Source organism: Vanellus vanellus, assembly GCF_965231255.1.
Source record: "Vanellus vanellus genome assembly, chromosome: Z".
Taxonomy (NCBI): domain Eukaryota; kingdom Metazoa; phylum Chordata; class Aves; order Charadriiformes; family Charadriidae; genus Vanellus; species Vanellus vanellus.
The window spans coordinates 76,626,189-76,644,588 of NC_138908.1; the positions used below are offsets into that span (position 1 = coordinate 76,626,189).

At 45.9% G+C, this 18,400-nt stretch overlaps 1 protein-coding gene across 1 annotated transcript in view; it reads left to right on the forward strand.

The window, feature by feature from the left end:
* Positions 1 to 5,143: 5,143 nt before the first annotated feature.
* PDZD2 (PDZ domain containing 2) overlaps positions 5,144 to 18,400 on the forward strand; it is a gene marked incomplete at both ends in the record, with an annotated part of 141,893 nt that continues 128,636 nt past the window's right edge. The window contains one exon of the mRNA XM_082497250.1: positions 5,144 to 5,622. Coding sequence (XP_082353376.1) covers positions 5,144 to 5,622 — 479 coding nt within the window. The remainder of the gene's footprint in view (positions 5,623 to 18,400) is intronic.

Consider the following 18,400-nt stretch of genomic DNA (forward strand, 5'->3'; position numbering starts at 1 on the left):
GGAGAGACTGAGCCCCTCTTCTCACCAACATAGAGGTGTCCACCTCAGTGCTGCACCACCCCTTTCATCTGGAGAGAGTATTTCCTATTTATGCTTGTCAGAGTCTTTTTTTCCGAAACCAGAAGGTTTTGTTTGAGCAAATAAAATCCCTTGAAAGTACTGTATAATTATCTACATGATTATCTCTAAGTGTCTGCCATGGCTCTGCAGTGAGCTCAGGGGCGTAGACAGGCAACCCACAGTGTATCAATGCCTGCAGTTTTTCCTGCAGGAGGAGGAATGGGGTTTTGAAGGCTGTCTGCCTCTGGCAGGGTGGAGTGGGCCGTCATCCTCTATCTCTGGAGGAACGTCTGTGCGTGGAGGGGGAGAGCCCCACGGCAGTGTCGCCAGGTGAACGATGGATGAGCTTTCTGTGGGATGCCGATGCCCTTGAACGCCCCATCCTGCCCGGCTAACTGCAGGACTGAAGCTGAAGTCAACATTGAGTTGTGCCTTTGGCCAACACAGGAGTCCCTGGAGCTAAAACTGTGAGCTGCTTTCAAGGAGCCCCATGTTTTGCGGGCTTGAGACTGGGGCAGGGCATTTGCTCTGGGGATAGTTTGCAAAAGGCAGCCTGTAACATGCTCACCCAATATCGAAATTAACCAGCTAAGAGCAAAACTCCTTAAATTTTTAAGCCAAAAAGGGCCTCAAAGGGTGACCTATCTGGTCACCTCTAGTGCTTGAATGGTTTTGAAGCCTGTGTGGTTAGTGGGAGCCATACCGATGTTTTCAATTGAAGCAATGGTAAGGGTGTCATTGTTATAACTCCTGGATGTTACCCGTTGTATGACCTCTCACTGTGGTAGAAAATGATGTTGAAAGGAAAACAGTAAGCAGGACTGAAATGGAGATATCTACTCTCTCCCACAGCCCAAGAGAGATTTGCTCTAATCATTGCTCCTGGCAAGTATTTGTCTAATCCACTGCAGAGACCATGAGTGATGGAGACTCCAGTCACCCGAGACAATGTCCTCTGGTGCTTTGGTATTCTTTATCCTTATTAGTGTTACCTAACTGCTAACCTTAAGCCTCCCCTGATGTGATTCACGTCCATTACTCCACCATGGGCAAGGGGGATAGACTGCTCTTTTCCTCCTGGTAACTGTGGGGTATTTTTAGGTATTTAAGGACTTTAGCTTGTGTTCGTGCACCCCACCTGCAATGCTGTCTCCTTTTTAGACTAGCAGGCCCTAATTTTGTGAGTATTTCCTAATAAGTCACATTTTCTAGACTGGTAGTCATGTCAGCACTCTGCTTCAACGGTGTAGTTTTGCTGCTGAGACCTTCCCAGCTTTACGTGAGGCTTCACACACCTGGTAGGTTTTGTGCCTCTTGACACACCCTGGGACAATCACCCTTTTTCCCCCGCAACAGCCAGACTTTATTGACAGAAATGATTCACTACAAACCCTGCACCTCTTCCCAAAGATTTGCCACCTAGCCAACACTGCCTATGTGTGATTTTCCTTCTGTAGTACTGTGCACTTGTCCTTGCTGAACTTTATCCTAATTTTTAGACAATGTTTTTCAGGTTTTTGCTAGCATTATTTTAGATGCTAATCCTGTTCTCCAGTGTGTCTGCAGTCGCTCCCAGCTTCGTGTAATCTGCAGATTTAATAAGTGTGCTCTCTTTTATCATCCAGGTCACTAATGAATGTGTTGAGCAGAACTAGACTGTGTAGATCCAGCAGAGCTCTGCTCACAGTGTCCTTCTGTTTTCACAGAATATCATTAATAACTACTCCCTGGGTATGTCTTTATAGTAGCCTCATTTGATCATGTTTCCCTAGTTTATTTACGAGAAAGTGGTTTGAGATGGTGTCAAAAGCTATAACAAAGCACAGATAAATGACATCTAACAACTTCTCCACTATGAAAAGAAATTAATTTTATTTGATATGATGTTTTTCTTGTCTCTTCTGTATCTGCTGCCACTTATATTTTTGTTATCTTCCACATACATGCAAACTGTTTGTTTGTTTTAGACTTTTTCAGGGCTGACTGGCATAGCATCCTTTTGCTGCTTCTCTTTCTGCCCTTGAAGACGGGCACTGCACTTGCTTTGTCCTGCCATCTGGCACCTTACCTCTCTGAGTTCTCACAGGTGACCAGGAGGGAGGTATCTGAGATGGCCTCAGATGGTTTTGTAGGGAATTCTAAAGGTGGTTTGTCCCACCCTGCTGGTCTGGAAATGCCTGACTTGTACAGAGGACTGATCTCGCCCTGGAGCGGGCACAGAAGAGGAAAGTACACCTTTGTAGTGATAATGTGTATTATTAACTGTACTAATACCCTGTGCATAGTAGGCAATTTTAACAAGGACTAAAGCAAAAACCAAACCAACGTTGCCTCTTTCAGTGTCATTTTTCAATAACTTTTCCTCTATTTGAGCAACACTTTTCTATACTCTCTTTTTGGTATTAATATACATACAAAGGGTAAATTTTTTTTTTATCTTCTGAAATTTCATTTCGTTTTTATGCCCTGATGTTTCTAGTATTTCTGTCTGTGTGTTCACACTATTTTTTAACTCCTGCTCAGTAACCTTTTAGCATTCTTTCTTCTTGTCTTTGAGGTAAATGAAAAGCTCGTGATGTTGCCAGGTCTTCTGATCCTTCTTCTGCATTGAGATGTTATTGTGACTGTGCCTTTTAAGCATAAAATATTGTTTCTTCAAGAAACTACAGCTCACCTTGATTTATTTTTCCTTTAAAATTCCCTCCATGAATTCTTGCCTAGCAGTATTTTTTTAATGTATGAAGCCAGGCATTTTTGTTTTGCTGTCCCAAATCCTGTGCGTATGGCAGATTTCATCATTTCACAGACTCTCTTACACGAGTTTGCTTCCACCTTCTTACCCGCAACACATTTCTCTCTGGAGGCACTTCCCTACTGATTACTTGACCTATCAGTTATGCGAGAATATTGCTCCGAAAGCACTGGGACTCTCCGTCTTCTGCTGTTTTCCTTTCCTAGCAGATATCTCATGCTTGTACTCTCCCATTACCATTGAGTCAGTTGTTTTCAGATAGCCTGATCCATTTAATCTTCTTGGTTGAGGGTTTGTTGTGCCGTCCCCCATGGTTTGTTTATTTTTTTCTTTGGTGTGTCCCCCCCCTCCCCCCTTATTATTAACCAGATAATTTAGCAGTTCTTCCTCCTTCTGTGTTCTGGACCTCAGAGCAAGTATATGCAGCATCCTTGGTATACCAAGAGATGCTACCTAGATTCTTTGCTGGTCCATATATAAGCTATGCATCTTTATATCAGTATTCCAGATATGTCTTACTACTATAAGTTCCAGTTATGCCAGTTAAATCATCACTTTTGTCTTAAATGAAATCTGACATCTTAAATAAGACCTGAGTTCTGTGCTAAAAGCAATATATTCACCAATGTTGCATTAGATGTCTAAGATATTCAGAATATTTCACCCTATTTCCTTGTCCATCTGTGACTGTATTATCACCCCTTCTTTTTAGACCTGTGCCCAGGCTGCTTCTGTTTTTATTGTTTCCTCTGGTTTTATCCCCTATGTCTCTTACCCTGAACCTAACTCAGAATCCCTCTCACTAAGCAATGGGCCAGTTCCGTCTTTCCCGAGCTGATGTCCATCCCAGTTCAGCCACTGGTGTAACATCACCCTGTTGGTGAAGATTCTGGGGTCTTCCTAGGAACATCACTTGTGGCTCTGATGTGTTGTCCCTGTCTGCGCTTCCTTGAGGTCACTCCTGTCCATCTAGGTAGTGCCACACAGCCAGGGAGGTGGCACAACACTTCGGTACAGCTTCTGGGCAGCAGAATTTTGTAAGAATCTCCCTTTATACTCGTGCTCTTGGCGTTGTGGGCTCTTGCTACAGGCTCTTACATCCATGTCTGCAGGCTGCAAGCTCGAAGCGGTTGCCTTTTTCTACCTTCCCAGCGCACAGCTCACTGAAGAGCATCCGCTGCTGGAAAAGAAATCCCAAAAAGAAACCGGTCAACCAGACTTGACTCGTGTCGGGGTTTTCCCTTGTTTCACAGATCCTAATCATCCCAGAAAAAAACCCTTTCTCGCCCTCTTGCTTGCTAACCCCCAGTTCTTGCTGCCTCCTGGCTGCCTGCGTGCCCCCCTCTCTGAATTGCAGGAAACTGGGGAATTCACCCGCATGACTCTCGTCCCGGGGAGCTGGGTAGCCACCTCCCTTACTTGATGCTTTACCTGCAGGGTAGGTTTAGCCCGCTGTAAGCCAGCGCTGCCAGTAAGAGAAGGGACCCCATTGCCTGTCCTCACCCTTTGTGTTTGCTGCTGCCCACCCCTCCTGCAGCTGGGTGGGCAGCTAAGGCTGAGAAGTGACCGGATCAAGCCTATCCCAGCCCAAAGACACTGGCACGGACGTGGGCAGATCTGCCTTCAGCAGCAGCATCAACCGGTGTCGCGCCGTCCCCCTTCAGTGGTCCGTGGAGTGGATTTGGTCGGAGCGTCTCCTTTGCTTCGGTGACAAGCCTGGAGCTGTGTGTGGCAGGAGCATCCCCACGGCTCATCAGTTCCCCCTTCTACCGGGGAGGTCAGGAGCTAATCGTGACCTTTTATTCCCTTGCTGAGAAGAGCAGCTGGTGCCCTCAAGTGGTAAATCGCAGAAGGAGAGCGGCTCCGGCCGTGCAAGCCCGGCGTCGGGTTCCTGCCCCGGGCGGGATGCTGGGATGGGGCTGATGGACTCCGGCAGTGTTTTCAGCACTTCTAACCATGCTGTTTCCCCCTTGCAGGACGAGACGGTGTGGTGACCGTGGTGAGAAGGAGACATCGTTCCCAGCGGAGTGGGGACCCTGAGAGCCAGCGTACCCAGACAGCCACGGACACTCCCCACCGCTTCATCCACTGACCTTTCCGTGGGGCTGTCTGCGGCGTGTTCACACCAAACATCCTGCCTTGACTGTGCTTTTGGTCAGCTGGAGCCCTAAAAACATCCCTGTGAGATTAGATGGGGCTTGCTTTGGATCTGCATCCCCCCTCCAGCATGGCCCCAGGGGCCGCAGGGGACTGCGGCGGGCGGCGGAGCCAAGGTCTGGGGAGCCGACTGGGACCGGGACTGCTGCCGTGAGGGGATGCACAGGGTCGGCGATGCCCATCACGCAGGACAACGCGGGGGTCTTCCTCCCCCTCCTGTGCCAGTGGCTGCAGAACAGCCGTCGGGAGGGGGCCGAGGGGGCCGAGCAGCAGCTCTGCCGCTCGGCTGTTCAGAAGCTGAGCGAGTACATCCAGCTCAACTTCTCTGTGGATGAGAGCAAACTACAGCCAGGGAGCTGCGGGACTTCGGATACGGAGATCTGCACCATGTACCTGGCCCAGGAGATGCGAAAAACTGAGGTTCTTGGGTTGAGCTTTGGGAACATCCCTGCTCTGGGGGACTATGGGGAGAAGCGTCGGGGAGGGAAGAAGAGGAAGGGGCATAAGGGGCCAGTGCTCGATGTCGGGTGCATCTGGGTGACAGACTTGAAGAAAAACAGCCCAGCCGGGAAGTGCGGGAGAGTGCGCCTGAAAGACGAGATCCTTTCTCTGAACGGCCAGTTGATGGTCGGCGTGGACGTCACCGGTGCGAGGTAAGGGTGGAAGAGCAGCCGCCAGCGGCTGCATCTCTCAGCACGTGGTGCAGGTCACAGTTGGCACTGATTTATGTCCAAGAGCAGTTTTCACCTCTGCTTTACAGCACCTGGGAGAACTCTGGGTTCCTTCTAAAGGTCTGTATGAAATAAGTAAAAAAGCAAATTGATAATTAGCCCACATTTGCTACTCGCACATCCACTGGAAAATTTTGAGGGGTCACTGTGTCAAAGTGCTTAGGTTGTAAGCATCAGAGTGTCTGTGCTAAGACAGGAGTCTTCCTGGGTTTGGATAAAACTCTTTTCTTGAGTAAAAATGAACTCAGACTCAGCAGCACTAGAGGATTTTTTACAGGTACATCTTATTTTTGTTGACTCAGTTGAGTTGAGGGAGGCTTTTCTGACAGCTAAATGTTGTCTGAGACTTTTTCAAAGCAAGACATTTTTGTGTTTTCCAGATTGGAACAACTTCATTTTAATAAATTCCCTTTGATTTTATTGCATTTGCTCTCGTTTGCTGTCTCCTGTCCCAGAAAACTTGAAACCTTTAAGAGTTCAAATCAGAAATGAAGGTTCTTGCAATGATACAGATTATTCTTGCTTATTTATTTCGGCGGCTGCATGCTGTAAAATCAGTTATTGGCCCAGCTTTGCTCTTTGTGGGCTGCCAGCCTTGCTTATATTTGCCTTTGCAAAGGCAAGGACCTTTCTCTGCTAAAGATGAGGATGCAAATGTTCGTTCATACCTGAGGTTACAATGTACCAGAGGGCATGAAATGCTCCCTCTCTTGCCAAAGGGGGTTCATCTTGGGGTTGGGCAGTTTTGGAAACAAAATCCTAGTGAAGTGGGCCTTCTTTAAAAGGAAACTGTTGATCGGCAGCATGGGTAATCCAGCGTGTTTTATGGTCCTTGGGAGTAACATGCCATTTTAGACCAGCTGAGAAAGTGCTCCAGCAAGTGAGATTTGCAACAGGGGCAAATAAGTTTTAATTTAAATAAGCTGTATACTAGGGGGGAAAAAAAAAAAAAAAAAAAAAAAGAGAGAGTTGAATCTTTACAGTTTTGTCCAGTGAGAGTATAGCATTGATGGGAAGACTCACTGGTTATTTATCTGCTGCTTTAGTTGTTGACCTTGCAAAGCCACCACCGCCTCGGGGTGGGGGTAAAGGCAGGGGTAGCGCTTGCAAGTTATAATCCTGCAAAGTGCACGGTCTTTGCTCCCAACAGGCAGTGAATGCGGCAGTGGTTAGGGGTGACCGTCGCTCCTGATTCTGCCACGTGGCAGAATTAAAGCAGTGACTCTTTGATCTGTGGGTGCTGGGCAGCTGAACCTGGCTGTGGTTTTGCAGGAGTGAAAGCAAGCCTCTGTAATTTCAAGCCTGCAAATCAATGGGTGTATAAATATTGGTACTGTGGGAGTATCAATCAGTGGCACCTTCAAATTTGAGAGGTTTTATAGCAAAAAGCAGTTAGTTTGCTGTTTTCCCTTTGCCAGATGTCACTGTTCCTAAAATCCAAGGGAATGGCTTGCAGTGGCCAGTGATAGTGTTATCTTATTATTAATGCAAAATGAAAGATAATACCCAATGGAATCCAAAATGTTTGGATATCTGTTCTTTTTATCCTATCCCTGAAAGCTCATTTTGGGGTTGTTCCTTTTGGAAAGATCTGTTATTAGATCAGCAAGCTGTGGCTGCTGCTAATGAGAATCAAGTGCTCCATTTTCCTTAGTTGAGATCTTCTTTTGGCCATTATAAAGGTAGAGTTTTGATGGTAGAGGGCCAGTGGTGTTGTTCATAAGGTCCCATTTTAGAATATTCTACATCCAATTTTAGTCAAAATTTAGGACATCTCATACTCAAAACCTGATTTATTTTCAGCATCCAAAGCATCCTTGCCTAACTTACTGTCAACTGCTATTTGACAAGGGCAATGTTGATGGATGACAGTTTGGGACCTTGGGGACGCTCTCAGTTTGGAGTGCTTGGTTTTTCCTCTCAGGGAGCTGGCTGGTAGCTCCAACCCCATGTTACCTCCTTGTTCATCTGATCTGCTTCAGGATGCTTTAAGAGTCCTTCAGTAGGTTTCTCTGTTGGGGTGCTCGGAAGGGAGATAATTCTGCATAGGTTTATAATAGGCTGAAAGGCAACCTCAGTTTGCCTTTTGGGAAGCCTGTTTCAAAGAAGTAGCTTTCCTAGAATATTTCCATATTGCTGCTATAAGCAGAGCCCATTCTCCATTGTTCTTCAAGGTGTTGGGGCAGGACAGCACACTGAATAGTAGTCCTGGCTCCATTTCTGTCTACCTAATTATTCTCTGGCTGGGTGAGAAACTCTTCCAGGTCTATACGAAGGGGTGTGAGTGCTGTGATTTGCAAGTGCCATGTATTTTCTGTAGCCTGTGCATGGTTGGTGAAATTGAAATTCTACCTGTAGCTTCTCTAGCACCAGGCTGGATTAGGCTGGCAAGACCACTGATTGCATGTCTTTTCCTCACCTGCTATGTGCGCCAGGGCAGCCCCATCTTGCCTGATGAGCATGTTGTGGTCCACACTAATGTTTTAGGGAATCTCCTAATTTATTTCCATAACAGTGGGGAATTTGGCATGTACCTGGAGACCCTGGACACTGAGCAGAGGGTCTCAAGACTCTGCCACTTTCCTGGGGGTTGCCACCCTTGCAGCAGGGTTGGCAGAAGTGTGCCCACGTACCCAGGCTTCTCCAGCTCCATCCCACCACGCACACCCCCCCTGTACCAAGGGGCTAAGGCAACACACTGGACAACAGGAGAGGAGAGGTAGGGGTGCACCGTCCCTTCTGCTGGCTGTCCTATGGATGTGGTCAGTCTCTAGAGGACGCCAGGGCAGATGGCTGGAGCCATGACAGATTGGGCATCCCTGGACAGATTGGCTTAAATTGGGCAGCACTGGATAGATCACACTCTTTCAGCACCTGCCTGGCGTAGTTCCTGTGCCTACAGGTCCTCAGGTCCTGGAGCAGCGATGGGGTCAGACACCATGCAGAAGAGTAATTTGCTGCCTCTCAGGGGAACCAGCTGTGGGTATCCCTCCTCTATCTGTCCCTGCTAAGGAAGTTGAATCTGGTTTGACTTCTTCAAAGAAAAGTTATTTATTTAAATTCTACCCGATTGCCCTGTAAACAGCAGAAACAGGAGAAACAGGTTGATTATTGATGAGCTTGCTCCTTTTTTTTTTTTTTTCATTTCATTTAGAGAAACATTATGCAGCAATATAATCATCAACGCTCTTTGCTTAACAAGGTATTATTACATTGGAGAGGAATGATGTAGGTGGTGGCATTTTTGGTGATGTTAGTGACTGAGGGAAAATTATTGCTCTCTTCAGAGTTAGCGAATTGTGTGTGTCTCAAACAATTGCAGGGAAATGAGCTGTATTGGAGTACTGAATAAAGGTTAGTCAAAACTCTGCATGTTTATTTATCTTCTGTCTATACAACTGTATCTCCAAAACACATGGGTTATGTTCCCCCAGACAACAACTTTCTATGTATTTTGGAACTACTCCTCTCATTTTGGGCTATTACTCATTTACTGGAAGGAGGCTGTTAGTATTTCTGCAGATGACAGATGAATCCTTCATTTCTTGAGCATGACTGAATGGGACTTCATCGAGCCAGTCCTGGGAGGATTGCAAAAGAATTATTTTGTCGTGACTATCATTCAGTTTGAAATATTTGATTACGAATTTCATCAAGCATAGCTGCAGTGCTTGGACACAGCTACCATATACGTCTAATCTTTAAAATCAGTGCTGAATAGATTTCCAAGTTCAATCTGGTTTTGAAGGAAGCAGAGTAAGATACATTACAAGTGATGACAGTGTGGTATAAACAGGAGATATTATTATAATTTTGTCATTGAGGAAACCCAACCACTGCTTCAGAATACCACGTTCCTCATCTCCAAAAATGACCAAACATCGCCATGTGTGGGAATACAGTCAGAGAACTGGCTGGCTTCTTTTTCACCCACAACCTGGAGTCGCTTCCAAAAAACGAACAGAGAGAAGAATTTTGACAGCCATACCTTTGCACAGCGTTTTCTTAGTCTCTCCTCTTCATCCAGTGCCCTGGGGGAGTTGCTAGGACTCCTCCCCAGCACAAGATATGGCATGCTGAATGTCAGGGAAATCAGTTTATTTTCAACAATGCTGAGAAAGACCTTCAGAAGTCAGATGTGCAATGGAGAGTGAGCTTTAAGTGCCGATACTGAAGGCAAAGCTTTGACTTTACCTGAAGTTGGGGGTTTCCAGCAGAGCCAAGGTCTTTTCTGAGTGCTTGCTGCTACGGCATATCACATCAACATGCTCCAGGATGGCTGGAAGCATGAAGGTAACGTACTGGTCCTCCTAACAGGTCAATGCTATTAGTAATTGCTGGATACACGGACGTCCTAAACACAGCCCTGCTTCTCTGTAAGTGCTAGCAGCTGATTACAGAGCACAATACTGAACGCCTAACCAAATTACAGGTCTCAAAATGTGCAAAGCACTTTGTGCTGCTTGCCTGCGGCAGTCAATAACACAGTGCTGGTCTCAGCTGGATGAAATCTTGAGGTTCTGTGTCAGAACAGTCCTTGCTGGTGCTGGAAGGGCAATATGCAGTGTCTGTCTGTATTCAGAGCCAAATTCTGCTCTGAATAGTGGTCTTCGAGGGGGTACTCTTCTTTGCCTCCTTGTTGGGAGACCTGTACACAAGGAGATGCAGAGCAGGACATCTGCTGAGGGGATGGGAATGGAGAACAGGGACCTTTGCTACACCTGAGTAGAGCTCATCAAAAATCTGACAGTGTGGTTTGAAAAATGATGTTTCAGAAGAGCACACATTTCAAGGCACTTTTTATTAAGCTCCCCCTTCTTCAGAAGTTTGAACCGAATGATTTTTTTTTTTTTTTTTTTTTTTTTGTCATAAGCTGCTTTTCCCCTGCAATAGAAAGATTTTCTTGTTGGGAAGAAAAATCTCCCCCTGAACGCGGTCACTCCTTGACACCAAAGTGCAGCCCCCCAGTTTTGCATCTTCCGTGGGGCACTGCTTCCTGCCACGCAGTGGTGGGACGCTGCCACTGCAGGAGGCTGGCTGTCGTAGCCGAGGCCACTTTGTCCCTGCGCTGGTGGCCACGGTTGTCTCTGGAGCATCTGCGGGATTGTGTAGCACCGCGTTACTCAGCAGCATGTTCAAAAGGCTTCCAGATGCTCCGACTGGCATGTGGGGATGGCATGCTGTGGGACCAGGGAGCAAGGGCTGTGCTCCCTCTGCTCATCCGCTGGGGCCCTCAGTTTAAGTTTTTGGTAACAAATCCATCCTTTAGTAGGGTCGGGCGTTAGGGTGCGTGAATGCCGGTGTTATGGTGGAAGGGGAGGTTTTTAGGTTTCTGCGCCTGTGATGGGCTTGTGTATCTCTGGAAGTTATTGTGGATTTATTTTCTGCTTGACAGAGCAATATCTCCTTTATATGTCCTTTTTCTTAGGGAAAAAAATCACCCCAAGAAAACTATGCCTGGTCGCCACAGAAAACTTTGTCTCAGCGCACCCGCACCTCCCGGGCACGTCAGGTTGCATGGATCGATTGCTCTGTTTTACTGTGTTTCCTCACCTCCTTCCTAAAGCAAAAGTGCTGCCAACACAAAGTGCTGCTCAGTATAAGCAGCTGCTTTGCCTGGTGTTAGCGGGGCCTTCTCTTGGTTATGTTCATAAGAAAATATTTTTGTTTTAATAGGAAAACAAATGGAAATGTATCCTGGCCCTTTGCCCTTGGCCAAGGGGCAGACATTTCTGTGGGAGCTCCTTGTTAAAATATTAACAGCGCTGACTACACACAGAAAAACAAGCACAGTGGTCCTGGAGACTGCAGCCTCCAAATACAATCTCAGGGAATAGATTTCTCATAACCGACCTAAAAAATGCCCCCAACCTATTGTGGACTTGAATTAGTTTCCTTTTTTTTTTTTTTTTTTTTTATGTCATATTACCAGTCTTCATGCTGCTAAACGATGGATCAGGGCGCAGAGGCTGAGACCTGGGGCTCCTTATCACGGGCAGGGATGGGAAGCGTACACTGATGTGCCCTCCGAGCTGCCCGGTGCCTGAGTCCCGAGGACGGAAAATAAGCAGCACGTAGGGGATCTTGTCTGAGGGTTTTCTCCTCTTGTTGAGCTGCCGTGAGTGGGGAGAGAGTGAATGAGTGGGCAACCTGTGCAAAATGAGAGGAAGCCTATGGATGTCTAACATCTCTCAGACACAGCATTAAGTCTCACTGTGCTCCTAAAGCCTTGCAGGCTGGAGCGTGGAGCCCCCTCTGAATCACGGCTGCTGTATTTTATGCTGATAGTGGATATTAATTCCCCCCTTAAAATATAATAGGACTAAGAAACAGGGAAAGAGGTGTTTTTCTTCCCTTTTTTTAATGTCATCAGAAAAGGCATGAGCAGACTTAGCCACACGTGTTGAGAAATAAATTACTCTGGAGAAATGAGCTTTATCCCAAATCCTCTCTCAAGAGCCGAAGACTTAAATAGAAGGTCACTAATCCCCAGACTCAGCAGAGATCATTTAGCTTGTTTGTCTTTTTTGCTTTATTAATCTGAGCGTGGGGTCACTCATCTTCTCCTCCACACCCTCTGGTTCCTGCCTTCCCTCTCCACTCTCATCCCAGCCTCTGTGGAGGCAAAGCCCATTCCCGCGTAGCGATGGTCGTTTGCAGCATCTCACTGCTACAACTGCCTCCTCAACAGGCTGTCCAAACCCCTCGTCCTCCTCAACTTTGCATCTTATCTTCTCACTCAGCTCACTTTTATCTCAAACCCGTAAAAGATGATGCAAAGACTCCCGCTGCTTTAAACGGCTCGTGTCCTGTATGTGTTTGCAAAAATTGTGTTCCCAAAATTTTGGGAGCGGTGTGCTTGTTGCTGCCTTCCACGCACTGTTGCCACTGAACAACAGAGCTGCCCTCTCTGGGTAGAAAGCGTGATCCCCAGAGGGCACACGTGTATAGTTAGGCAACGTCCCCAGGGTCATCCGCAGCAAACACTCCCCATCCCCGGCTCTGCACACTTTCTTTTTAGAAGGATTGCATCAGGCTTGAAAAGACTCGGACAGGGGTTGGTGGTGTTGCCTTAGGAGGCGTTAAAGCTTCAAAGGTTATAGAGGGGGTTGTCCTGAACTTTTTTTTTTTTTTTTTGCGTGCTTTTGTTTTGTTCCATTGAGCTACGAGGCTGTGCTTTGTTGCCAAATGCATGGCTGCGCGTCCCCATTTAATGTGCTGTTCTGACCGCTCTGTAATTACAAGGGAACGAGCCCACTGTTTGGGAGGGAGCTCTGCCCTCCCCGCTTCACCTACTGTGGGAACAGCCTGGTTTGGTGAATCAGCCTCGTGCCTCGTCATTTATCCTTGACGCCGAAATGCCAGCAAGAGCCCTTCTCCATCCTGAGTGGGATTTTCAGCCTCGCACGCAGCAAGCGTCCCATGCTCTTAGGTCATCCGGACGCACAGTCAGGATGCAGCGGAACTTAACTAATTGGCAAACTGCTGGAATGCGCCAAATAAGGTCACTTTTTTTCCCACCACCCCAATAAGGAGCAGGTGAGGCCTTCAGCCACAGCGGCGGTTATTTTCACAGCCTCTCCAGCAGTGCATTTGCTAGCACAGAGCAGTGTTTTAGCCATCAATAATTAAAAACAGAGATGTTGAAAACCACGAGGAAGGAACATTTCGTGCCCATTATTCTTGCTCCTCTTTGTATAATGCTTGTGCCCTTACACACCAATTTGCAATGTGCAGTCATTCGCAGTGTCTCTTCTAATCTGTAAATGTGAATTTCTGTTCATATTCTGGGAGTCCAAAGTTTTGCACCAGGCAGTCTGTGGGCTAAAGACTGATTTCCATGAGACGGGAGCACCGAGCTGCTGCAGGAGGAGGAGGCAACTGGAGCCAGGTTACTGGCTTGCAGCGAGATACATGGCAGGTTGTCCTTTCCCACCCATGCTGACTGACGTGCCTAGAGGCTTGGAAAGGCACAGCTCCTCCAGTCTTCATTGAAATGTTTTTTCTCACAGCATTGGGCTAAGCAACCAGCGTTCCCATTTTCAGAAGGGTTTGGGGGCTGCTCTGCAAGGAGGCGATGATCATATCTTCTTGCCAACCTCGTGTACCTTTGGGTGTGATGGTTGCTGTCCTGGAAGGTGCACTAGGACTGAGCCGTGACGCTCCAGAGCTAACAGCATTAATGGTGGCGGCAGCTTAAAACCTGCTTATCCCCTGTCACTGGGAATCGGGGATGGCTTGGAAAGGACAGGAGTGGGGAGGGTTGAAAGATGATGAGCAGGAGATGGTTCCACAGGCAGAGGCTGTGCTTGACATCAGCCTCAGAAAGACAGCTTGTCAGCGTGAACCTGCCATCTATGGACATAAGTGAGAGGGTAAATATAAGAAACGTAGGTGTGATCAGCAGAGAGGCCGGTATATAACTCCAGAGACAGCTGCTGCGGTGAATGGCTTTCAGGCCGGGCTTTTTTTTCCCGTGGAAAACTCATTGCTTTTCTTATCTGATGTGACACTTGCCTCCAGCTCTGAGCAGTATCACATGCTCCTTGAAACTTATTTTTCTGTCTCCTTTCTATCAGATGTAGGCTAAGACAGGTAGAGCTTATGTATCAATCGCAGGCTCTGCAGCATCACTCACCGTTCTCGCTGCTTTCTCTGGATGAAATGTGTGACACTCAGCAAGATCATCTGGGCCTCCAAAGGGAAACACTTTTAACAAACCAGTACCAGTAAAAGGATAAGTTGGCAGGCACCGCCAGAAGGTTTGGGGCGGCTCAGGAAGACTTGTACCTACCAAGACAGGATAAGAGTAGGGCAAATGTGATTATTAGCAGCAAACTTCACCCTAGAGCGTGCAAGACTCAGGAATCCCAGCCAGGCTGAAGGCTCTTTGACAAGACTGTGGGAAACTAGAGGTAAATGGAAAAGAGAGTCAGGCTTTTTCAAAATGCAACAGAATTGTTGAAATGTGACTGAAGGAGATCATTTTTTCTGCAGATGCCTAAGATTCTTTTCTATTGTTTAAAAAGGTGGCAAGGTCTGTTTTTTTCCCTTCTCCATAGTAGGTATTATAGACAACTGGATGATCTTCTAAAAACACCCTGGCAAAACAAAGAGTACATTAACAGAGCACTCATTTTGACTGTGTTTTCCTAGTCCGTTACCTGATCATTGGAATGGGTTCAGGCTCGCAGGGTTAACTATTCAATGAAACAAGAGTCAGCGATGTCTTCCTTCTCATCCTCATACACATTGACCAGCAGCACTTTGTGCCATGATAACTGAAGAATCACTAAGTGGTTGCCAATTTTTCACAGCCCGGGCTATTTTTGTTCTGGTAGTGAAGAGAAAAGCAAGGACGCGTGATAACTGGTAAACTTTTTGGTACCATCTCCCGTAACACGGAGCCCAGATGAGGAAAATGGGCTACAGGCTGGGGAATCGCTTCTTGAAAACTCATGGATGATAAATGAAGCCAAACTGGTGTGTGACATTCTCACTGAAAATGGTTTCTAACAAACACACTAATTCTGCTGCTGAAAACGACATCTCACATTTTCATCAGTAGGAAAGTTCTACTAAAACACAGATTTTTCTGGGTTTCCTCTAGAGGGCAATGTCATATAAATATTTTAAGCAATTTTTGGGTTATGTCAACCGGGAATTTAGCCTGCCTTATCTAAGAATTCATAAGACAGCAATGAAAAGTGTTGCTTTACACGCTTTTTGGGATGTGTATATATGTAATATAATTACTCTAATTGTTTCTTGGGCTTGTTCAGTGCAGTAGCTAATCCCTTTAAGGAGCACAGAAATACGTTGCGCATTTTGGGCAGATTTGTCTCTGCTGGAATGCAGAGAGGGAACCGCTCAGGAGCACCTGACTCTCTCTTAAACCTATGCAGCTTCAAGGACTTTCAGCAGCGACTCCTTATTTAAACTACTGTAAAAGAGATTATAATCCAGTCCTCTGAGAATGAAGTTACCAGTTGCTGTAGTTCATGTTGGTAGCTGGAACTTCAGTGCGGAGGATAAATCTACATACCAAGTCTACATACCAAGTCGAAGTGGTTTGTGGGACCCAGGAAACAGAAGGGTTTTGTGATCCCACTTATTTCCCTAAGAATTCAGGTATTCCCAGATTCATTTACTGTATTGCTTGTTTGATGGATGTTAGTAACAGTGCAGTTTTCAAATGAATTGCCCACATAAACAGCTGCTAAAATTAGTATGAATCAAAGGTGGCTGCTCTGGACCTTAATAATTGAACTTAAGGGATATTGTCTCCTATTTTTAGTCACTGTAGTGCAAAAAATGGCAAATATGGATAAAGGCTATTTTGTTTTCCTCAAAGCTCAGATGCATAATTTGAAACACGCTTACATGGGCACAAACTTCTTTTTTGTTGTCTCTGTCATTATCTTCCTCCCTTCCCCCAAACCAACACTACCAAACGGGAAATTTGCTCTTGACTTCCCGACGTGAAAATGGCTTTAGAGAAATCCTTTTAGAATTAGTCTCCTTTCCCCTCCTGGTGGTGGCTAGTCCTCTGGAGCATCATCATAATGGCCTTATTGGATTAACTTGCAAATCCCATATGTTTACTGAATTTGTGGGTTAACATTCTTTGTAAAATATCTCTTCCAAAAAAGTAATGGGCAATCTGCAGTTGCCAAGTTCTCTAAATGAATAAACCTGTTTGTTTGTTTTTCCCCAAACAGGAAAAGCAATTAATTCAAGAAAAACCCTTATTCCCCAAAGTGCTCTATTTGAAAACACGGGCCTGTGAATAAAAAGCGCAATAGTTGCATTGGCTTCAAAGTCAGCAGGCATTAGGTAGCAAAGCAGGATTTGCCCTCTACTTTTGAGTAATAGGAGCTCTAAGAAAAATCCGAGGACACGGCTCTTCCATAGCATTTACAAGTTAAAGAGGGGATAACTGCTGTTTAATTACCGCTGCTGGCCGGGCAGGACTTTCTCTTAAATAAGGTCTTAAAAGAAATATCATAAGGAGTTTGTAAATTTTAAGTTGCTGGAAAAAATTGTTAGAGACACTGGTGGCAACTAAGTATTCTTAGTTTCTTTTCTCACGCTGCATGGATCCGGTGAATAGCTTTGGGTATGAACCGTGTATTCATCATCACCTTGGCTGAAGGCTCATGTTTGGATCTCGCTGGCTCTAAGGTATCTGACAGCTTAATGCTTGATCACGGGGCATTATTCTTTGCCTTCGGCTGGAAGGAGCTATGTTTGGGGCTGTAGGTGTGTGGGGCGGCTGATTCTCCCTGATCTGGGATCTCCGTACATGGGTAGCCCTGGGAATGTCACACTTGCGTGGCTGCGGGTACTGAAGGAACCACCAAGGGTTCACGACTTCGTCTCCTCCTGCTCACTCTCTCTGCCCTCCTTGCTGGCGAGCGGTCTGAAGCGCAGCTTTCTTGCACAGAAAAACAGAGCTATGCCTGAGGTCTCTGACAGTACCATAACGCTGTGGCCTTTGGTGGAATTGCTTCCCATTTCCTTCCATGGAAATGGGGAAACTCTGCCTTCCAGTTTTCCTCCCGCCACTCTGTATCTGACCCAGCAGTACACAAAATTGTCTCCTCTCTGATCTGTTTTTTGATCCTTGCCTGAATTCAGAAAGTAAGCGGTATGTACAGCAGAGCAGAAAATTATTTAGTAAACTAGCCAATTTCATCAGGATGAACTATGTGGTTAAAATAAATCGGATTTCAATAATTCACCAGTTATGCTGTGGAGAAAGAAATAATAATAGTTAGAAAAAGTGTACAGATGCCAAATGGATCAGAAGTTAATGGCTGGTGTGTGGAATTCAAAGTCAACAAGAGTTTACTGCAGGGCTCTGCCTTTAAATGGACTCTGTTTTAAATAGCGTATGAGAAAGGCAGAATCTCAGTGCTTTATTAGAATTATTTTGTGACTCAAATGCTTCCTCTGATGACCCACGAATCAAATTATAAACTGTGGAAATGAGTTTAAGGGGCATCATCATTAGAAAAAAAGTCATGCAAGTCAGTAGAGAAGTAAACATCTGTCTTGGGAGGGGTGGATTTCAAAAGAGCTTGGAAAAAAAAAAGGTAAAAGGCAAGATGGCAGAAAAAATTTAGGAGGGAAGAAGGACTTAGAAATTCATTAATTCTGGCTGGCTGAATAACAATCAAAAGTGTTTTGTCTAATGTGTAATTAAATTAGATATCATTATCTGTTAAAACAGTTCAGCCAGCTCTATTAACCAAGCAAACCAATCCTGAGTCCAGGTGTCAACTCCCATGCTCCCTGAGGTTTTCCCAGCCTCAAGGATATTCTCTCATTTAATGATAGTATCAATAATAGTATGAAAGAGTATGAGGAGGCATATTCTCCCTTTTTATATAATCTTCAACACGCAGAGCAGCACAGTTGGGGCCCACTGGCTATGTACTGCATCAGAGGAGTCATGCATGACTTGGCAAAGCCAAGCCAAGATCTCTTTTAGATTAAAAAATGTCATATTTTTAATATTTATATTTATGTGTGGAATCATAAGCTGGTGTAAGAATCCAGCATGAACCCAATGTAAAGAACTAGTTTAAATTCCACTTAAAGTTTTGCCTTCTTCACCTATTAGGGGCATTTGCTGCCTGCTTGCAGTTGGCGTTGCTTTCCGCGGCGAGCCCGTGCCGGTTGCCTGCTCGGCCTT